Source organism: Gallinula chloropus (genome assembly GCF_964237585.1).
Source record: "Gallinula chloropus genome assembly, chromosome: 3".
Lineage (NCBI taxonomy): Eukaryota > Metazoa > Chordata > Aves > Gruiformes > Rallidae > Gallinula > Gallinula chloropus.
The window spans coordinates 50,576,966-50,601,134 of record NC_140087.1 but is presented as its reverse complement, the minus strand read 5'-3'; the positions used below and the strand labels follow the sequence as shown (position 1 = coordinate 50,601,134).

The 24,169-nt window shown below is 40.6% G+C and overlaps 1 protein-coding gene across 1 annotated transcript in view; it reads right to left on the bottom strand.

Annotated features, from left to right (window-relative positions):
- BIRC6 (baculoviral IAP repeat containing 6) overlaps positions 1–24,169 on the bottom strand; it is a gene marked incomplete at its 5' end in the record, with an annotated part of 179,163 nt that overhangs the window by 15,683 nt on the left and 139,311 nt on the right. Inside the window, one exon of the mRNA XM_084262246.1 lies at positions 7,123–7,333. Within this exon, the coding sequence (XP_084118372.1) occupies positions 7,123–7,333 (211 nt within the window). The remainder of the gene's footprint in view (positions 1–7,122; positions 7,334–24,169) is intronic.

Here is a 24,169-nt window from a genome sequence, read left to right as displayed (position 1 = left end):
AATTTAAAAATAATTCAAAAACGTGTATGTAAGCCCACTAAACCTCAGCAATACCCGCTTTAGAACTGCTTGCTGTTGATGTAGAATGCTTAAGCTATTTACTAAAACACAGTTGCAGAAATTCTATCTAAATGAAATGTCAGTGGGCTTATCCAAGAGGGAGATACATGAAAAACAATGAAAATGAGATTGGTGAAGATAGTGAAATTAATTCCTACAAATTTATTTTCAAGACAGTTACATTGTAGGGCTTTTACCTCCCACGTGCCTTTACAGTTTATGCTGCCAGCCTTTTCCTCCTACTTGGTCTTGGAGTAAAACAAAACCTGAAGTGTTGGCCTCATCAGACAAAAAGCTTAACTGCACGCTTAAAGCCTCCTAAAGATGGATGGAGTCACTGACATCCAACTATCCAAGCAGTCCAGGAATACTGATCTGGTTGAAGCCGTAGGAAAAAGAGACATCTACTCAAATGCTGATTCTCAGTACTAGTAACAGTATTGCCTCTCATTCTCTCTGCTGTCTGGAACAGTTAGCACTGTGGCACTTCTGAACTATCACAAGAGAATGTATTTTCTTGATGTCCCTTTTACCAGAAATAGAAGTACTCTGTCCACGGTTTTCCTGAGAAAAATTGACACATACACCCCCCCCCCCCCCCCCCAATATGCCTTTTACATCAAAGGTTGGCAGAACAGCTCTACCTTCTCACCTGGAGCCGTCTGGAGCTCATGTGATGGTCAGGCCAGAACTCAGACTGTGCAAAAGCAGTTTAGGAAGCAACATACAGGACTGATGCTGCCTTGGATTCCAAGAAGAAACCAGGTCTCATACTTGACCATGACTTTGCCTAATCAGGGATTTCAGTCATTTTTTCCGGGAGTATAAACTGGCTGGAGTTACAAACCCCTGACTCAGGCATACTGCCTTATCAACACTTAGTTTCCTCACACAAGTCATGCTTGTAGATTCTAATGATTCTGGAAAATTTTTTTATCTCTTTTGGGGAAAAACCCAACTGATGCTGCCATAACTTTTAGACTCCTATTCATGAAGGCCTCCATTTCCTCTTCCCTTACCCAGCCTTTCTACCCTGTTTGATTCAAATCTTTTGTTGTCTAAGTAAGAATCCCAACTGAGCGTGATTAATCCTGCAGAGTTCGTAAGATATCACTACACGACCTTCTTTACAAATTTAGTGTTACACGCAATTATTTGGATGTTTTTAACAATGCTTTACAGCTTGTCAGTTTATTTACAATCAACATATGGTGAAATCAAGTAATTCTCTAGACTCCAGAGGGAAAGCTGTCAAAAGTTCCCTAGTGGTTTATATTTTCATGCTGATCATAATTTGTAAAGTTCACACCACCTTCAGCTATCTGAGACAGAACTGAATTTCACTGCAGACATGAGCTACTACCCTTGATTTTATATTTCTTTTACATTAGAAAACCATAGCAGCCTTTATTAAAAATCATATCCTTACACCACAGTTTATCGTGGCATTAAATAAATGGAATGTAAAGAAAAACAGATTAGGTCCCTATGCCCATCCTGCTGGTGTAGTTTCCCAGAGCACATGGCTATGGAAGGGGAAAGACACAAATGCAATTCAAATCCCTGGGACAAGGTTGAGTGGGTTTTACATACAACTGCTGCACAGATGAATCTTACAACATGCAAAGGTCAAAGGCTCCTTGTGGCTTCTGTAGGCCTGCTGTGGCCCATCAGCTGGCCCTGTGGATCCTCAGCAATACAGACTCCAACAAGCTTTGTTCGTTTGGTCCTGGAGCGGGGAGCCAGGACTTCCAGGGCAGTGCAAATGTTACTCTAAGGACAAAATTACAGCTACAAAGATGATTTATTATAGTCTCCAAACCCATTTCTTGCTGTGATCTGGAACACATGGTATTACTTTGTGTGCACATGAAAAAGCAACCCGGTGACCATTCCACCAGCTGTGGGCATGTGTAACAGCACAGGCAAACCAAATTATTACTTGGGAGAACATCACCCTCCCTTCTCTGTGTCATCTCCATTTTCATACTGCTGCTGCGCTCCTGCCTGGACTGGGAGCCACAGTGAGCTCTCCCCAAGCTGTGTGTAATGCACAGGGACAAGCCGAGTCCCTGCTTGAGAGAAGAAACTAGCTGGGAATTAATTACAAGGGCTCTCCCAAAACTATATGGATGAGGAGATGAAATACCCAAATTAATGCAATAAAACCAGTAAGATCTTTTATCTCCTTCCCTGCACTCCAGCAGCCTGCAGATAAACTATCAGTGCTACGGAACTCCTGAGCTCCACTTCAATGTTTTTCAATGGTATTCCAAAGAAACAGGAAAACCAGTAATACTCATAAATAATAAACAATGGTCAAATATATAACATCGAAGATTTTGCTGTACCTTTTCACTATTTTTAGAAAACATTTAGAAGCCTGCATTATACTCTACATTCATTCCTGCTTGTGAAGCAAAACTGAATGCAGTTATTTAACACCGGCCAAGCGTTTATTTGAACATCACAATTTTCAGAGCGAAGGAGGAGCCAAATATTTAATTTAGACTTAGAAACTTCCCTTATTTCAACCAATGAAGAAAAAGCAGACAGAATCATGTCAACTCATATTTAAAGGGCTGACAGTCACTACTATATTTGCTAGAAGAGACAGCAGTGTACATGCTAATAATTTAAGCCATTAATTTAACTTGTGCTGTAAGATGACAGCCTTCTCTTCACGCTGCACTAAATGAATAATGAATGATACACTCCCAAGGCAACTTTAATTTTTAAAGCCAATACTAATACTTACTCACCCATGCCTGCTACTTGGAGGTGATGACACGGAACGATACCTTTATCAAAGTATTTCCAAAATAACACCAATGAACCATTCAGCCCCTACGTACTATGGAGATGGTGCTTATGGCAGAAGTCAGCTCAGTTTTATATTGACACTCATGTTTCTGGGATAAAACTGCTACTGCCATGGGTCTGCAATCATGCTATCACTCAGCCCCCCAGGTCCCCCACCTTCTGTAGGTTTCCACAGGTACCAGGCAGAAGCTTGCTCCTCCCAGTAACTCTCAGTCTTAAACCCGAAATGACGCAAAATGAGCAAGGGAATGTGCCTTTGCAAACAAACACTGGTGGAAGCTGGTAACCCCCTCTGAGATGGCTCCGTACACTCCTTGGGGCTTTGGGCACTGCGTTTACAGCCACTACACTGAAGCACCCCAAACCGGCGAAGGCTGCAGGACTGCTCCCTGCAGCCAACCATCAGCTCCTAACATGAGCTCAAGAGCACAGCAAAAGAAAGTGACATAGGTTTTGACTCTTAAAAATAATGAATTAGGGCTCAGTTCTTGGGACCAAATTATAAAGAAAAAAAAATCCTGTATATAAAATGCACCATTTCACAAAGAAATTCTGCAAAATAACACTGATGAGAATGAAAAGCCATAGAGGGGAAACTCCTCTGGCCTATCCGGTTGTATTCCAGCATGACCACCCAATAGAAGAACAGCCAGGTCAGAACAACCATGTGATAAGCACGGTTCAGACAACCTCAAACTGGGGGATTAACCCTTAGTAGCAGTGACAAGCGACTTAAGTGCGAAGGTAGCAGAATTCAGGGGTTCCTTCAGCAGTCATCATGGGAGTGGCCAGAGTGATGTGGAAGGGGGAGGCACAGTCAGGAATTTTAGACATGGGCTTGCTATACTCCACAATGCACAAATAAGCCATCAGCTCACTCTGCCAAATGCAAGAGTTTGCTGTGAAGCTCACCCAGCAGCTGGTGGTTCAGATGAGCCTGTTTTTGCAGTTCTTTGCAAAATCAGAGGTCTCAAACTCAGCCCTGGTGGCAAGCCATTACACAAGCCTGACCACTCAAATTAGTGATGACTTTTGACTTCCTAGCAATCCAATGAATAGGCACGAGAACTCCTTTCATACCCAAATATCTTCTCCATTACTCAGAATTTTGGCCTTTGAAACTAAATGAAATCAAATGTTAACTGGAATCCAAACCCAAAAACATTCCCCTCACAATTCTGGATCCAAGTGGACACTCTTACTCCAACATGGAGCTGACATTTGGTAGACGTACAAGCAGAACTGCTGTTCAGATAAAGGAGAGTTTTGTCTTTGAAAGCAAATCCCAAAATTATGTTGTTGTTCTGGCATTTGACCTAAAAGGGGCAGCAGATTGTCCCATTTAAGCAGTTCATGCCAAAACTTGCTTATATTGCTGGCAAACCTTCAACTAAAACGCTGAGAATTAAAACCTTCCACCCCAATGGCTCCAGGCGGTTCAGGCTGTTGGTATTTTCATCCTTGTCTGTATGTTGCTTTAAAGAAACAATATTATGCTTCAACCAACCAGCAAAAGATAAAGCTTTTTTTTTGTGCTGAAATAACGAAGTATCTGCACAAGAAGATTGTGCAGATAATGTAACTGAACCAGCCAGGGAATTTTTATTGAATTCATCAATTATTAAAGTAATACCGACTGTGCCCCTAGAATTGTTCTTAGTTTTCAGATCCTCAGCTGACACTGAAGAACTAAGTCACACCATCTCTCACTTTCCCAAATGAAAAAGAACTTGTGACCAACAGTCACCTGCCATTCTCACAAAGAAACTTCCTGGACTTCAGCTCGGGTAAGTGACTCGAGCAGACAGGGGTTTCCACGCCCGTTGAGTCTGAGCGTAACAGATGATGAGACCAGCAAAGCGCCGTAGTTGTGGTGGAGAATTTTCTATCTACGTGTGTATTTAATAACCATCTCTACTGGAAATGGATTACAAAGAAGCCAAATATGTTTTCTACACTTCTCTTTTAAAGAAGATTACATACACTATGGTCTATGTAATATTGCCAGCAAGCACAAGCTGACATTTTCAGATGGATATCCAACATGAAGAACTCTTATTTGTCCTTCTTAATTCTGTTTCTTCTGTATTAAGTCAGCAAAAAATCCCACCACAGGTACATTACATGCTTGACATGCTTAGGGACAGCGCTGAATTTTGCAGGGGAGGGTGGGCATTATTTCCTAACAAACCATCTTTGAATGAGAAACAAGTAAACAGAATCAAGAAAACAACTAATTGCTGGAATCAGAAAATTATTAGAAGGAAAAAAGAAAAATTCTATTGCAGCTTTTGTGTTTCTAACTCCCTGAGTTGAGGGCAGAGAAAGATGCCATTAAAATGCCCTCAAATCCCTGGTTCTGGAAACTAGAATGGCTGAAGACATGCAGAAACAGAGATGGAAAGTTGGCTGTAAAATCTCTACCAGTTATAGCACTTCCCAGAGGCAAAAGAAACATCAGGAAGGTAGAAGTACATAGTTTTGGCTGTTCAACGAATATAAAACTGCATTCTATTTACCCAGAACATGCAGTTCCTTTGTCAAAAGAGACTATTTAGAGAAAAAATTGATTTAGCAGAACAGGTACTGGTTGTCACTGATTAGAACAGGAAAAAGACGGCTAGTCTACATTTTATTCTTCTCCATCTATGGCCCATCCAGCTGGGGAGAGGATAACAGACAATAATACCTGGTTTGACAAAGCAAAACTCTCTTGTCACTGTGTCTTTTCACTGTGGACCCTGTTCACAAGGACATGTAGCATACAGGAGGAAGACGAGGGTTAATGGTTTTAAACGAGAAAAGGGGAGATTTAGGTTGGATATTAGGAAAAAATTCTTCAACATGAGAGTGGTAGATCATTGGAACAGTTTGCCCAGCAAGGTGCAGTCCTGGAGCTATTCAAGGTCAGGCTTGATGGGGCTCTCAGTGACCTGATCTAGTGAAGATGTCCCTGCTTATTGCAGGGGGCTTGGACTAGATGACCTCTAAAGGTCCCTCACAACCTTACACATTCTGTGATTCTATGACTACACCAAAATCATCGAGACAGAAAACCAGCTAAATGTGAGACAGGACATTGAAGAGACTCTGTGTTTATTGTTGCCTTTATAACTGTTTTACAAAGGGAGTTACCTAGAGGTTGGTCTGAGGTTACTGAAAGAAAATGTCACTTGTGGTTTGCCTGTATGAGTTTCCTTCACGAGTCAGCTGCACTTGGGAAGGCGTGCACAACAAGCTCATACTGCACTACACTACAACGCTCACACAGCCCGATGGCGTCCCAGCTGAGATGGGATATTCAGATATTTTTCCATTTGCTTGGTATTTGCTCTGCCAGACTGGAAGTGTTTGACAAGAACTGTCGGATACAGAGTTTCTCAGAGGAGGCTGCAAGTCTGGCACTGATGGCTCCAGTGCCTGTGCTTGCAGTTTCACACCATCTCAGCCTGCTGCCTTACCTCTGACACCTGTGCTAATGGACAAACTAGCCATCATAACATCACCCAGACGCACAAACAGGCTTTTCCTACGCAGCACCAATGCACACCCCTAATCACAAATTTCCAACCATCTCTGCATAGTTGGGGCTCTCAACACAAAAAGCAAATCTCAAATCTTTTGCCTCCTGAAACTTACTCTTCTGACAGAAGCTAAAGGCTTCTCTCCTAACTGATTAGTCTCTGATGGAGAATCCACTGGGGAACCTGGTCCTTGGTGGGTACAGCAGCACAGAGGCACACAGAAGATAATTGAGACATTTCTTGTAAAAGCTACCGGTGGGTTCAGGCCTCCCTAACCCCACTCTTTACAGAATGGGCTTCTTCAACAGCTCCTGAGCAAGGCTCCTGACTCCAAACTGAGAGCAGGAAATGCGGAGTACTGCAAAACATCCACCTCACTGAAGAGGGAAAGAAATTGAAGAGAGATTTGAAGCTCCTAGATTCTTAAGCAGCAATCCTCTTTCTGGTTAGTGATTAGCAGTCACTGATGAAGTGACAATAGTACGCAAACCTACCGGCTTCTGTGTGTCACGTACAAAAATTTCCTTGTAAACAGTAAAACAGAATGTATACATATAAACATGACTCTAGATCAAACAGATGGTACGTTCTCACTCTGGACTGCATCACTCATTCAGTACATGTACAGATCTGAATCTTCCTTCGCTTCTACATTCATCATACCTAAGTACAAAATGCAGTTCTAATGAAGGTTAAGGATGATAGAAGTGATTACCTCAGCCGGTTGGTATAGGTATCTACGCAAGTCTTCATTTTAGCCAGCAAAGTCCCAACAGAAGCTTGTGACTCCAACTGTTCTTCCTCCTCTTCACTACTTTCTCCTGACAGAGGAAGCAGTAATGGTACCATCGATGTGCAGGATGCAATGGCACGGAGTAATTCTAGCAGAGCTCGGTACAGGGGAACGTGTCGGGCCATATCCAAAACTAAGAGAGAAAAACAGTTTACAAAGATTACTGAATCTGAAGGTCCTTCCAATCCTAATCCAGACTTTTTAAATAGGAAACCTGGATTTTAACAATTATTAAAATATTAATTTTTAAAATATTAAAATATTGATGGCATTTAATGATGCAGTACGTCGTAACAGGCATTCAGACTTTGTGCTTTAATGGACTCATCCAGAAAAAAATCTGTGTAAGATACCTGGAAAACAAAGGTTAGCAAAAGATACAAGAGGACAAAAGCCTTAAGAAGGTATGGAACAGGATTACCACATGCTACATTCATTTCTATCCGCTTAATATACAGTCCTGGTAAACCAGGGTGTATGCCGACAGCAATCCCAAACAAATTACCTCTGCAGGAAAAATAGGAACCTATGATGGGTAACATTTGCTGATACTAATAACATAAGGCTTAATAAAGACTTTCATATCACCCACTTCATTTATAGTTATCTTCTTCTTTGGAAAAATCTGCCTGCAGTACTTCAGGAATATTTATGGTCATGAACTAAATGAAGTTACCTACTAGGAAGTCTAACTTTGCTTCTTTTCGTGAAGAAAGTATCCCTTTAAAACCATTATGCATTCTTCAGAGCATGCAATGGCTCTGAGGAGATGCAAATTCTATCTGCATACGTATGAGCCACAAACCAGTAAAGATGACTAAGTGTGTATATATGTGAGGTAGGCAAAGCTCAGAGTCTTGGTGCTGCTCAGTGTGATGTCTGTGTATTACGGAAGTAACTGTGGGCAGAATACAGATATCAGCTCCTCTGACTAGGGAAGACAGGCAGACACACACAACTCTAATGGATTCTCTAGCACCACATTGTTTATTTTTCTTTTCCACTTGCTTGGACAAATATGCAATGGATGTCATTTCAACTGACTTTGTATCATTAATAGAAATCCTGAAAACGTAGCAACACGCAGATACTTTCACACAGCTGCTTCCTCTGTCCCCAGGACATGCTATTTTTAACCTAACTGCAGAAAAGAACTGCTCTAGTTCAAAGTATTTACAAATGACTGCGTTTATGATAAAATAAATGTATGCTTTTTCCAGCACACCTCCCCCTCCCCTGACAAACAAAAAGCCCCTGACAACTTGCATTAGGACAGAACAAAGCATAGAACTCTAACGTTTCACTTAGCACATCTCACCCTCCAAGCTAAAGCACATCACAAACTTTCATCTCCTGTCACCATACCCTTAGCTCTGAACACACCCAATGGGACAGTATAAAGAGCCAAGCAAAATTCAACAGGCCAGCTTATCCAGGTCTAAAGCTGAATTGAGAACTACTAAGAGTTATTTGATCAACAAGCTTGCTATTCGCATTTTGAGACTATTACAATGGCCCAGACTCTTCACTGGGTGAAGTTCTGTTGTGTTGAATTGGACGAAAACTGACTGAAGCAAAGCACTTATCTGCCAGGCCTGCTACTGGGGCTTGAAAAAGATCCTGTGGCAAAACATTTCATAAATTTAAAACAAACTCTGTTGAACTTAAACACTGGCAATAAAAAAAGCACTTTTCATTTCATGTCAATTCTTAAATTTCAAACATTAAAAAAAAAAATAGACATTCCTTATGCTCAGTCTGTAGCAAACAATAATTGCCAACAGAAGAAAACTCCATAATGTTTAAAGTGGCCTTAAAATAAATGTGGGCAGATCTGAGGATGATAGTGAATAAAAAAAAAAAAAAAAAAGCTGCCTCCCGCCCCCCCCCCCCCGGAAATAAATAGAAAAAAAAAGGTGTAATGGAGGAATGTGGAGCAAAAGGAAGGAGGAAAGTGAGACCATTAAACAGCTCCCACCTGTAGTGCTACAGATCAAGCAGCTCCTTGATTTAATCAATAGCTCTTATTACGCAGGTAAGAAGGGAAGGAGAGCTATGACCTCTTAGATAACCACAGCATTTCACTTCGGGAGAGCTTTCATTTATTTATTTAAACCATGAAACTTTCATGAGGCCAGAATATATAATTTCAAATTTTTCAATGCTTGCTTGCTCTCTCCGTCACTAAATGGATAGTTAAATTCAAAATTAGTGCTGTGAGGGAAACCGAACTGACATAACTTTAAAAAAAATGGGAATGTTTTCCAGAAAGACAGGAGAGAATTTCTGGGTTTAGGGGATTCAAGTGACTTGCACTGCTTTGCAATTGTTCCCATGCAAAACAAATGAAATGCATTCACTTCGTTCCAATTTAAATAATCTTTTAAGGAACAACTGCCAATTTACTTCACCTTAATGCTAGACTCCCCTAAACTCAATTCCTCGGTACCATTATGTGCCTTGCACAAAGCCTTTATTAGACTAACTAAAGATTATGACCCATGCAAGCGTGTTTGTCTCTCAAAAATGCCAGAATTCCCCACCCCAAATCTACATCCTAAAAACACTGATTAAAATGGGATATCTGGGTAAGTATCAGAAAAACTTGTTGTAAAGAACTCAAAACTGGCAAATTACTGTTTATTACCTTTATTTAGCACTTCATCCACTCCTCCTGCCTACTTTGCTTTCAAGTGACAGAGAATGCCACCCCGACTACAGCATATGCCTTCTGCAGAAGGTGAACTGCTGAGGAAAGGAACAACCCCTCATCCCAGAGACCAGTTCAGAAGCTGCCCCTTGCTGACTCTCAAACAGAACTGCTGCCCCTGTGAGCCTATCCGAACTGTTGCTAGGTTTCCTGGACGTTTCTTCACATGACCACTAAAGGCCACATACTTCCAGCACAAGAGAGCTAAAGGTTAAATCATTTTCTTGCTAGATTCAGAGCAGGGATTTACACTCAAGATTTTATCCTGCTTCCTTGCCTGCCTTTAACAGGGTTGCCTGGTGACAGCTGTGTTATCTCAGAAAAGGCTGCAAACCCAGTGCCCGGAAAGTGGCTTTTGCACTGCCTGACCCAGCCTGCTTCCCCTGCGAGCTTCCGATGTGCTCCTCAACTTGCAACTGGTTGATACACATCGAGGTCTCACCCTTTGGCTATACCAGTAGTTAACCAGTTCAAACAGTTGAGCATGAAGCAGAGCACAAGCTAAAAACTGCTCCTGAACCTGGAGTGGCTGGGAGGTGACAGAGAGCAGCAGGGAAACACCACCTTGGGGTTGGTGGCAAGACGATGACAGCAGTGCTCTTGAAGGTTGGAATCCCAGCACTACCACAGAGAGCTGATTTAAAGTAACAGCAGCACCTTTCTTACCCCTTTTGTTTCATTAATTGCAGGAATTATGAGTTTCAGAAGGATGAGCAGGCATGTCCAAAACACAGACCAATGTCCTTGGTAATTCACAGAATCACAGAATTCCAGGTTGGACAGGACCTCAAGGATCGTCTGGTCCAACCTTTTTTGGCAAAAGCTCCGTCTAGACAAAAACTCCATAAACACAAGATGGCCCAGCACCCCATCCAGCCAAACCTTAAAAGTGTCCTAAGGTGGGGAATCCACTTCCCTGAGGAGATTATTCTGATGGCTGATTGTGGTCACTGAGGAATTTTGTCCACTACAATCTGATCAGAAGCTCACCAAGAGTAACTAGCACCCGTTACTTTACCACGTGACTCATTAAAAAGGAGTCTCTGTTTTCTCTGTAGCCACCAAGTACTAGAACATGGTGATTCTTTTGGTAAGGCTGACCAAACCCAACTCTCTCAGCCTTCCCAATCCTTTGATCATCCTGCTGGCCCTTCTCTGGGCCCTCTCCAGCCTGTCCACACCTTTCGGTAGCAGGAACCAAAACTGAACATAACATACTATTCCAATTGTGGCCTGACATGCACTGAGTAGAATAGGATAACAACTACTTAATCTTTGCTGGCGATGCCCTTGTTGCAGCCCAGCATCCTGTTGGCTTTCTTGGCCACTGCAGCATCCTGTTCACTCACACTGAGCTGCTTGTCCACCAGGATCCCCCACCTAGGTCCCTTTCCACAGAGCTGCTCTCCAGCCAGGTGGATCCCAGCCTGTGCTGTGCTCTTGAATTATATTTGTCCAAGTGCAAGACCCTACACGTCCTTGTAGAACTTAAGGCTCCTGTTAGCCTACTCTTCAAGACTATCCAGGTCTTCTTGCAGGGTAGTTCTCCCTTCCCCACTCAGTTTGGCATCACCTGCAAACTTCATCAGAGTGCATTTGATCCCATCATCCAGATCAGTTATGAAGATATTAAAGAGCACTGGGCCCAATAATTAGTAAGGAAGTTCACTGTAGCCTTTCTGGACAATAGGCAGCATGCACATGTACTCACAATTCGCATCAAAAAAGTGCTTCAGGTATAAGTTTATTGTGTTGCATTTGTGAAAATCAGCAGCAATGTTGCTGCCATTTACCAAGATAGGTAGGGATGGCAAACACCTGGAAAACACCTCATGGTTTGGTGGGATAAGGTCTTATCCCTCCCATTCCTTTGGGTAACGAAGGTCAAGTTTTACTGGAGTCACTAAAATTCAGTTATCCTCTTGTCACAGTAGCTGCAATTTCGAAAGACCCCAAAGGCTACATAGCTAAAAACATAGACATTTCATAAAATCATACCTCCCTTCTATACTAACAGCCAGCAGTCTGATTTGGGATGGTGATGGGGGGAAGAGGAGTCTGACTGAAGTTATTTTAAGAAGTCTTGACTTCCAGAAACTGCTGAGCATCCTCTCTTTTGAAAACTGCAGTCTTTCACATATGCCTAAAGGTCATGAGAGATCCAGGCACTGATCCCATGTTTGAGAACTTCTAGACATAGCCTAACTATTCCTATGAAACAACTGATTAGCATTCAAAGACTGTGTGTAATTTCAAAACATTTCCATTGCTTTCCATACACCTCTACACTCATCAGCAATACAAATCTATTTCTTACATAGACCTAAGACTGCCCACATGCAATTACAACCTTAATATAACGAGAAGCCGTATAAGGGCAGGTAGCTTCAAAGGATCAAGGTATCACCTTAAATTGCAGAGGTATCTCTAACAAGGTAATGGCTCAACTGAGTCTAATACTCCTTTGCTTTCTTTTAATATTACACAATAGTCAGACAAAGAATAGCCAGGCCTAATGGCCCATTAAATAGATAGTACTGAACAGCAATAAATTTTTTTTGCAATTCATTTAACATCCTCAGCACAGCTTAACTGGCCACGAATAAGATTATAGAACTTATGTCCATTACAAAGGATATTCAAACATATCACAAAAATGCACACATTTATTTTGAAATAAACTAAACGATTAATATATCTGTTATCTTAAAAAAATATTCACACTTTACAGCAGATTAAAGAAACAGAGAAGAATAACTTGTAAGAAAATGACGAAAAGTTCTGCACTGCTTGTATCTAATGTAGAAGGCCTTCCCACTCTGATTCTCACTATGACCAAACTAGGAAGTCCTACCCCAAAGGAGCCTACAAAACTGACAGAAAGTAAACCAAAACAGACACTTGAGGAAAAAAACCCCAACAAACACCTTTACTAGTTTCAAATATGTCACTACTGCCAGATGCATGCCCTCTTTGCTTCTGTGCTATGAGAAAAGCTGTGTGTGCATATATATATATGCATATATATATATATATATATATATATCTGCTCTCAAACTACCTCCTGTACAGGACTGCTCAAACACCAGACTTGCATCATCCCCTTGAATTTCAGATAAGAGGCCCGCAAAAGTATGACTATTTTTTCTAATTCTTTTTCTTTATTTCTGACCAAGATACTCGACTGACTTTCTGCTTCTGTTGAAGGAAAGCAGGGTGTGCTGGCAGCCCCAGCAGCAGAAGGCACCACTGGAAACTTTTTCCAAATTACAGCTCTTTTATTTGTTTTCTCAAAGTGATCTGTAACTGCAAACCAGAGAAGGATGGTCATCAGTGGACAATCAAAGGAAATAAAAGGCACACCTAAACCCAGGAACTGTAGTCACTAGCAAGCTTTTTTTGTGGTGTTTAAATTTACAAGCGTGCCTTACATTTAACAGATGAGAAGAGGGGAAAAACACAGGTAAAAGTGGGAATTAACAAACTGATGTCTACAATTAACGATTTGGTTGAATCCTGATTTTATAATTGTGCTCTCATCTTCCATTCCAAGAGGCCTGGGGTAGAGTTTCCAGTGACCCAGAAGACGCCTTCAAGTCTTATTTTTTTATTTTGTTTGGCATCTATTTTTCTCCTATTTCAAACAGACTTTGTATCTTCCTGGAAAGATGAACCATTGTATTTTGTTCAATATTTGTCCAGAAGTAGCCCTCCAATCCAGGCTCTGTTTTAAGTAAAAGAAAGCTGCTGACAGCACGCAGAGCAGCTGTATTACAAAACTGTTCTGTTCACCTCATACAAAAATACTCAGAAGTTACTAGTGTATTATCCAAACCTCCTCTGCAAAAAACCCAAGAAAATACTTTTGGATTCCAAGACACTTTCTTTTTTAGTTTTATAGTAAAGTTTAAAGGACATTGGGCTCATCAATTTAAGCAGCTAAAAGTAAAACAAGACATTCTCATTATCATGCTACTTAGCTAAAAAGTTTAAATCCATTGTTAAGCTCACGACTGCAGCAGCACACACACCCTCAACTACATTTTTTCTTTTCACCTTTTTTTTTCTTTTTTACTTCCAAATAATTTAAAAATAGATCCTAGAGTTCCATCAATTTTGCACCATTGCCAAAACCAGCTTAGTTATTACTGAGGACGTATTTCTGATGCCTCAGTATGTCATTCACAAACCTAAAACCCACAGCCCTGATTAAATTAAAGACTTCAGGACCTCATTATCATATTAAAGACTCTCAGTAGCTACAAACACCACTGCTCAAAAAAGCCACACAAAGGAAACACTCATTTTGTATTTTTAATTAAAACCTTCAGAGAGCATCTTGTGGCCACTGCTGCTGCCAAGCCAGACACGCCGTCTTTCCAACAGGGCCACACGGCCTTTTGCTCAATAATTTAAAGCCAGAGTGGTTCCTCAGCCCCCCCTTTACTGCATCTTTGCAAACATATGATCTATGAATGCAGTCCACGCTGCAGGCAATAGTGTCAGTTCCAAATACGTCATGCTTCGCTGCCTCTTGATTTTCTGTTTCAGAATCAACCCAGGGCAAGCCTCTTTTATAATAGGCCTAATTAACACCCTGTGTTCTGCTCGGCTTTCAGAGGAAAAAAAAAAAAAAGATTGCCTACAGAGCATTTCAAAATCAGATCTCTTTAAGAAAACATTAGCCCTCGGGTAATAATAAAACAAAAGCTTTCTAAATGTTGTCATCTTGTAATGATTTAATTAGGTTGACTTTTCCTTCACTTTTCTTTTTAGGAATAACACGAGCATTTTTACAGGACCATTTTGAGTACCAGAAGAAGCGGCATCAGCTAAGACTAGTCCACTTGCATAATGAAACAGGGGTTAAAGCGCCCTTACAGATCATCAGTGACAAACCCCATGTCAGAGCTGTAACGCAACTCAAGAAGGGTGGGCCTTGGAATTCAATGTCTGCGGTGTCAGGCTCCAAGTTCTTATTATTTTTATTACTGTTGAGATAGAGCTTTAACATTTTGCTCTTCTGGTGTCAGCCAGAAGTCAGTCTGGTGTCTACTAATGTTCCCATGAGTAGTCAGAAAAAAAGTTAGAAAAGGTGAAGAGAAACTAGAAGGCAATTAATGAGACTGCACTCAATCATTAGTACCACTTCAGCATTATGTACATTTCTCCTCCTCAAAGAGACAGGACAGAACTGGAAAAGGGACAAGAGAAAGTCAACTAAATGACTCAAATGTATGGAATGAGCTGCTGTTCTATCTAAAATTAAATAAACTAAGACTTTGCAGCCTCAGTGACTAATGGAGTCTATCAAAAAGCGTGGTTTTTTTCTACTATGAATAGTAAGAAACCTGAACGGAACTGGACGGATCAAAACATTCAAAGGAATAAGCACACCATTAGAAGAAATAGTGCCACTTGTAAAGGAACATCCACTATGCAACACATCCCTGTTAAGCTTTGGCAAAGCTTAGCACTACATACTGGGGCAGTAAATGTTGTTACCGGTTAAAAAGCAGTTAGGTAAACTCATCTAAGAACAGGCCACCAAGGGTAATCGCTGAGGAGACCCTACCCCATGGCCATACTGTCAATACCTGCAGAGCACACCTCTGTATCAGTCCCCTCCCTACATTCTCCCACAGGCATCTGTAACTGCCCACTGTTGGTGCTGAAGTAATGGTCTAACAACCATGCCTGTCTCGGCACTGCTGTCCTTCCAAGCATCTTCTAGGAAACTTGGAAAAGGCAACAGTTTGACTGCAACATAAAAGGAAAACTGTGTTCAACTGTAGAAGCAAAACACATTGCTCAATGTATCTGGAGTTAGTGTACTAATGTGGCACAAGGGACCAGACCATTGCTCTTAACTATTTCTGGTTTGCTTATTTTTAAAGGATATTTGGTTTTGGTGAAGTTTAGTACCTTTAGAAAGAAACTGTTTACAAGTAAAGTCAAACAACACTTAAAAACTCATCAGAAATGGATCCATGGATCCACAAATATAAAAATCTTTGCCAGAAAAAGCAGAAGGCATTATTTTGTTAGGCTGGTGTGTACAGCTGAGCAGCCAGACACAACTTCCTGTATTTTGAAAGGACAGGAAAAAGAAACCAAATAATATAGAAGACATAAAAACCAAACTGAGCTTTTAAAGCATAAATGACTACTAAAACCATGTGTAGTCCCCAGCTTTGGAGATTTCCATGCCACACTCTAGTCTCCAATAACGGAATCCACCAGAGAAGTCACTGCTATTAAACAGCGCTCTAAATAATCTTGAAAAGGTGGTCACGTAATGCAGGGATGCTTCTTGGAGGCTACAGAGCCATCTAGCATGGGGGTGGGGAATACATCATCAAGTAAGAACAATTAATTCAAACTAAAACTGCAGAATCCTGTATTCAGGGGTTTTGTTTGTGAGTTTGAAAAAATGCCCTAGTAGGCATCAGTGTAAAAAGGACATGAGCAGAGTACTGGGGAAGTCCACACCACCATGGGATCCACCCCCACTACAACCTCAAGAATCTCTGCCCTGAAAGATCACTGGTTTTACCAAACATCAGGTTCTTTTAAACCAACAGATTATGAAGAAACACAATTAAAGCATAAAGCTATCACCAAATCAGGTTTGTATCCAAACAAGCGTAAGGAAACATCAATGTAAAGCTATAGGAGGGCTCTGTAGCATCCAATAAATACATAATGATATAAACTAGAAGTATCGAATTAATCTTCCACTTAAAGAAAAATATATTCTGTGGAGAAAACAAACCCACAAGATTCAAACATTCTGCAGACAAAACCTGTCTTGAATAAGTAAAAAGAAACCCCAAACAAATCAGATGTCTCAAGTGTAGGCACTCCACAGAGAGGAAAGGAAAGGTATCACTAGTCTAAGAACACGAAGCAGGATTTTTCAGGAAGTTAATCTGGCTTTCATCATCCCTGTGCTGGAGGGGGGAACAGTGATTTCACTATTTTTGGCAGAGGAGTGGGCAAGCAGCCACCTTGAAGTGGTCCTTAGTCTGAACGTTACCCTTTCCAGCCCATAAAACAGTCACTAGTATTTTAGAGTAAGATGGGAATTGAAAATAAGATGGAAACCTGCCATCACATTGCACACGCTGCAGAAATCGCCATGGAAATTCAAAGTTGGATAATGAAATTGTGGGGTGTTTTGAAACCATTACTTCAGCAGATGGAAAAAGGCCAAGACTTGGATCTTCTGTTCTAACTGTCAGCAGAGGATATCAGTGTTGTTGCTGGAATGAAAGGATGTGCAGATCCTGTGCTTTATGGCAAACTTTCCGTGTGTCTAAGCACACCTACAAGATTATGTCCCCAGGGAACAGAAAGGAGGCTATTCAGGAATCTCAATCTGCCTTAAGTAACTAATTATTTTACTTGGCCATGATGGCAGAGCCCCTGTGCATATCCAAACCAGATCCTTTGTCACTTCAGCTTTAGTTTCTAGATAATAGCTGGCTGTTCAAATACCAAAGTTGGGCTTTTGCTACACATGCAAAGTGAAGGCTGAGAAGAAAAAAATCAAGTCTAATAGCCTCCCCGAGTCTAAGTTAAACAAAAGGTAACCCCTTGCACTCACTGCATATTGAAAATGCCTTAAGAATGCAAATAGCTACATGGTAAATTTATGAACTGGTTTAACTGAGCACAATACGATGGAGAGAATCATCCCAGAGCCCCAGACCTGTGGAACAGGAGAATTTGCACCTGCTGTGCAACCTCATGGAAGTCCCTGCATCATTAAAGTGCATCATCCTCCACTATGTTACAGTATAAAAATAAAGACTAACTCAAAAGAAAACATTCTTTTGTTAATGAGCAGTACTATTGTGAAGCTGTCTACCGGAGGACAAGAAGATAGAAATACTATTAAAAAAAAAATCTAGAGTTTGTGTGTTGGAACAATTGATTAACTTCAAGCCACAGAGACGTGTTGCTTTCAACTTGTACTCAGTACAATGAACCCCCTCAGAGAACAGTAAGAAAGGAAATATGAATGGGAAGTGTCTGCATGAGAGAATGGGAAATGTCAGATACATTTACAACATTTTATTTTCGAAAACAGGAGAGAAAATAAGACCATAAAAGCAATAAAAGACAAGTGAGGCTGTTACTCCCCGGAATAATGAAGACCTATCACTTGACCACACAAATGAGACTTTAAACTGCTCAAAATGAAAGCTGGCCCTCACCTCTATGTTCCAGTAAGTTTCTCTTCAAATGCATGCTGAGCTACAAGCCTCTGCTGACAAAACTCAGTACAGCGAGCTCGCTCTTAGGAGCAGCAAAAAAAAACCTCCAGAACTAACCCTGGCAACCGGCTCTGTACATGGACAGAAAGGAAGGGACTGCTAGCTGGTTTGGTCATGAAACTTCAGCAGCTTGGATATCCAACTGTGCTGCCACTAACTGACAACACCACTAATATGGACAGAGAGAAAAGGAATTGAAAATACATCACTTACAGTCCTTTCAGGTGTCTCTTGTGTGTACCAGTAAAAACCTCTGTGCCTCATAAGTGGTTCCTGTATCTTTAGCAACAGGGACCAGGAAAGCATGAGAGTTCAAAAAAAAAAAAGAAAGAAAAAAGAGGAAGAAGCAGATCGTGCATTTCTGTGACATATGATATGATATGGAATCCACAGTGTATCTAGCATGTTGTCACATTCTCTTCTGATGTCATATTCTCTTTGCAAAAAGGACTGAGTCAATTGATAATGAGAGGTATCATTAAAAAAATTAATTCTTAATGCCTCCAGTAAAATCTGTCAATGCTTATAGCACGTGGTGCTGCACAGCAATATCCCAGACACCCAGCACTCATATTCCCAGCCACGAGTACCAAATCTAAATGAAACCACTTGAGATGCACTGTCTGACTATAGTAAAAAAAAAATGGAAGGCCCAGTAATATTTACTGTGGAAATGTTAAAAGATGCAATGTGGTACCTCAAATGTTAATGGGACTGCTGAATGTCTTTAACAATTACCCAGAGGGGAAAAAAACCACACTAGTAATCACAGAATCCCAATCTTGTCCAACAAGCAGCACTATAGCTATCAGAGTTGGCTTCCAACCAATAAAGGTTAAAGAGGAACTCACGGATGAAACACTCACGGGCCTCAGCAACAACATGAGCAGACCAGGCAAGCTTACGTATAGGCTCCCACCACTTTAAAGAAGGCAGAAGCTTTGTGTCAGTCACCTGTACTGTTCCCTGTAAATTAAACAGCTGTCACAAGATGGTGACATTCTACTGGCAGAGAGAATTTCATGGAACTCTTCCAGCCAAAAAACAAATGCTGTCGAAGACAAGCACCCCTACCTTTTAGTTCTGAAGTGAATAATTCAAAATAAACATACAGAAACTAACTTCAGGAATGAAGTGAGCACCAGCTGCATCTCATGTATGATTTGTTAGCTTCTACACATCCTTGTATCAAGGATCAACATCTAACTGCATTTCTCCTGAAAGCTTAAATTCATCTGTGGGAGGCAGTTTAGTCTTTGATGTAAAACATAATACACAGGGGACTGCAGAAGCATCAAGGTAAGGTCTGTCAAAAAATATATATCTAATGTTAGTACCAGAATACTGATGTCTAAGCAGATCCAAAAGGGAACAGTGAAAAAAATAAAATCACATCACAGGTCCTTGGCAGGCAGGTACAGATACATGAGCAGCCTGTTGCTCACTCTTTCAAGACAGATATACTATCCTGTAACCACAGAGGTCCAGAATTTCACAGAGGTCTCCAGACTGTCCCGTAAAACATCTTCAGTGGTTTAGTAATACTTTGGAAAAAAATTCTGTGATTTAATGCTCAAATAAACAGGCAAAAAACCTCACCCCACTCTTGATTGCAGAGAGCTGCTTTTCTGAAAAGTAGTCTGCATTACTCAGACATTGGGACAAAGAATCAACGGGTGAGGAGAGGGAAGAACAAGGTGAGACGCAAGAAGCCCCACTGAAATCTGGCCTTTACCCCTCCTATTTCTCACCTGATTTCTTGGCTATTTTTCCTACAAAACTCCCCTTCCTTCTGCAAAACCTAACACACACTTTAATTCACTGTGATCAAGTGAGTGGGGCCAAAGGTTGCGAGCTAGTCTGAAGTATGCTCTGTACATGCAGCTGCAAATCCACCACCAGCTGTGTAAATCAATGAAGAGCTCTCCAGTTAACGGATTTATGTTTAAAAGCCATATAAAACAATGTGCAGTACAGAAACAGATAAAAATTGAAGCAGAAGTTACAGTCTCTCAGTGATCTTTGCTAAATAATGATTTGTTGAAGAAAATATTTCCATTAGCTCTCTGAAGTGCATAAACTTCAGTCTTTACTGGATTAAGTGCTTCATCTGCCATGCAGTCCAGAATGCAATTACAACCCCAATCCAAGCTGCTTTGTTCCTCCTAACAAATTCTTTGATTCTCAAGGATCTCAATGCCATGTTTCCATACATACTTCACAATTGCTTCCTATAAACTATAACAAATTTCTGTAACACAGCAGAGCTGGAAGTACAAATTAACGATTTGTTCTTTTATAAATCTTTTAGAGTCTTAACCAAATGCATAACTGGTTTTGACATTAAAAAAAATCCATTACTAAAGTTCTACTTCAAAAGCACTACAAGGAAATAGTTGACTAAGAGCAGCTGGTGTTGAAAGGGGAGTGGTAGAAGGACCCATACTACTCCATGTCCATTGAATCAACCTCAATACAGAGCTAGTTTAAGGCAAAGGTGAGAGGCTGGAACAAGCAAATATCTGCTAACTGAAGACTGATAGGTGGGAGCAAACCAGAAGAACTTCTGTAGTTAGTTATGAAAGAATTCTGAATTTTTCCAAGTATATTTGGCATCAGTAACTAGTTTAAAAAAAAAAAGAAAAAAGAGGAAGAAGGAAGGAGCACTCATATCCACTTCTTGCTTGCGCTAAGTGAACCAGCTCACCTTAATTTGTGCATACTACTGCATCTCCCAATGGACACAGCTTTGCTCTATTCCTCTGCAATTTAACTGAAAGTGTGTCAGATCTCATCAAGAGACATTTGAGGAGGTTGTCAGACAAGAAAACTAGAATCCATCACCTACAGGAGCCAGGTGCTACTACATTTCAAGGGGTTTCCTACATCTTAGGGAAAATACAGAACAACTATGAGGGAAAAGAGTCTTTATGGACAGTGGATGTATGAGCAACGTTTTGGATTTGATTTCTTTACAGCATTTCAACCTAAACAGAGTTTTAAGCCTAGATGGCTCTTTACATTTTTCTTTCCACTCTCTCCTTCAAATCTTCCTTTACATCTGCTCTCTATACGGGCAAACAATATCCAGCTCAAACCCATGCTTTTTAATGAAAAATATAGCATATAGAATAATCTCAGAGACCATGAAAATTATATGAATCCATAAAAATACATGAGGGAAAAGAAAACTTATACTTTGGTTATGAGTACTTGTTCCTTTTTTAAATGAGATGTTATGGGTGTACCACATTACTCACAGCAGTAGCGTACAGCAGGATAATGATCATCTAAGGATCAGGACTTTAAATCGTTGAATTTACACCACTGAGTTTTTACAAGATAGCCTGGCAACTTCCACTTGAAGTATGAATAACTTTAAAATATGACATACATTTGTATTGCCTAAGGTCTATTCCCATGCAATACAAATGCTCAAACACCAGCAGTAATGAACAGAATGACCTCTAATCAACAGAATTTGTTATGCTCTTGGGATGCTACATAAATCAGTTACCAAGGAGTTGCCAAAGTCCTGCTAAGGGCTTAAAAGCTCTGCCTAGATGGAAGTAACAGATTTAATGTTAGGACATTTCTGGATACCAGTTTCCAAAGCCAAATACTATGTAACCATGTAGCGCTCACCCCAAAACAGGTGGTTTTTTTACTGACTTGTATGAATGCACTCCCAGACTCCAATGTTACACAAGATGTAAAACATATCCCCATCTTTCCAAATACCATAGAATATTACAGATAAATCAAGGCCTTTTCAAACCAACCTGTATTACTCACTTCACTCATGTGAGAAATCTCACCTGACATTATCTCTTCATAGCGAAGATGCACTGTAGCTATAAGGCAGTTATTTGTAAATACCCAGCTTCCACCCAATCTGGATAAATTCCCCAAGTTTCCTATCACTGAGGAGTGTAAAGCCTGACAGCCTTTCTTTTTTCCCTTCCCAAACAGCAACTCTTTGCCAGCGCTGGCAGCTTAAGCATCTACTGCCTTATCCCTCTTACTGTACTGCGCTAGAGATTGATTTTTGGCTGGGTCTGTTTTCCAAACCAGTTCATGGTATGTCTGCACAGACATACACTTAAATACAATGGAAGGACAGGAAATGCCATCACAGCAAGGTCCATGGGCAAATGTTGGATCTGAGTCACAGTGTGCAGGAGGTGTCGCTCCCCAACTGCGTGCAGAGGGAGCCCAGAGAGATCTGTTTCCCTGGAGTCACTTTAGCCCCTGAAGTGCCAGTTGCATCACAGCTCTGGAAACAACAGATCACTGTGAGACCTCAACCATGTCAATAACCACATTAAGCAATATACTGTGAAACTTTTGCTGCTTTCTGCAGATACATTTTAATTAGCTGGTTTCTTGCAGTGCAGCTGCTGAATTTACCATATTGTTGCTATTTATACTATATAATATTGGAAGAAATTCTTCTGCTGACCTTGAATCTTTACACCCAGTCACGTTGACAAGTTTGCAAAACCATCAAATAATCTTTAAGTAAAAGATACACATTGCACAATTTCCCCTCTTTCCCAAAGAAGAGGGTTTGATTTTTAACATGTGAGGGTTAATACAGTACAATGGCTTGAAAATTCAGTTATGGCTAGGTGCTCTCAGCAACGCGAAAGGTCAGAATACGTGGATGAAAATTTCCCCATCTTTGTATCTCTAAACAGATCTAATGGAACACAGGAATAGATTCTAGACACATCGGCAGAAAACAATGCCAGGAACAAATGAAGCTGTAGCAGCCTTTTCAGAACGGGGGAAGAGCTTAAAAGGAAAGACCATATACACATGTTAGAATATATTTTAAGGAAGCTATGCTGGAGAGATTTAACCTAATTACTTCATTCTCTAGAGTCAAACCATTTTACTGAGGCAAGTCGTGTACAAGTACCACAGAACCCACGGTACTGCAAACATGGTATTTACCACTAAAATGTTGCAAGTGTAAAATACGCAGTTTTGTCCATTACTAAGAAACCAACAAATATATTTAGACACTTCAGAAAGATAGTGAGAAAAAAACTGAATGTGCAAGTAAATGATTTTGAAAATCATTTGAAGCAATGATTTTATTCTCTTTTGCTTTCTCACAAAAAGATACCAAAAAACTGGTTTTCAAACAATGCCTTGTAATTTCTGAAATACACTGTTCTGGAAAGTGATCGAGGTTTCCAGTTACATTCCTACTGTTTGAATTCAATGTAATCAAGTATATTTTTTGGGTTTTTTAAAATATGCATAAGCTTTTTGTACATTTGAATTTTGAATTGCTTGATATTGCAAGCGTTTTTTTAAAAAAACAAAGTTTTCTAATATGTGCTGCCTTCATATCAAGAAGCAATGCTGTATCAACAAAAACACATTGTACTGGTAGCCTTCACAGATCAAAGTGACTAAATAACATTATCTGAGAGACAGCTACTCACAGAGGCTATTAAAATTGTGGCTTTTTATCTGAAGAGATTAGGAAGAAGACTTTGCAGAGGCTCCCCGCTTTGCAATAGTGCAGGCAAAAAATACCTCTCTGATTTACCTAGGAGAAAATCGAGCTACCGCCTCCTATGAAAGAAACAGGAAAGAACAGGAATGTTTTCCTTTAAGCCTGTGTTTCCATTAATTACCCAGTAACTTGCATTGGTTGGGTGGTGAATAAAATGAGGAAAAGCTTTAGAAGTGGTATTTCCCATAGAAACAATTGCCTGTCAAACAAAGCATAAAAAGACAAAAGGCAGAAACACTGTTTCAGCATGAGCGCCTTAATGTCACCATTTGTCACGCAGCACTTCCCCCCAAACCCCCCGAAGTAGTGTTAACTCGACTCCTCTTTACACCGCACACTTTCTCCGTTGGTACAGGATTAAAATGTGCCGGGCCTGACAATGAAACAGCAGAGCCATGGCACATTGTTATGCAACTCACTGTCTGCAAGGGTGGCTCGTAGCTC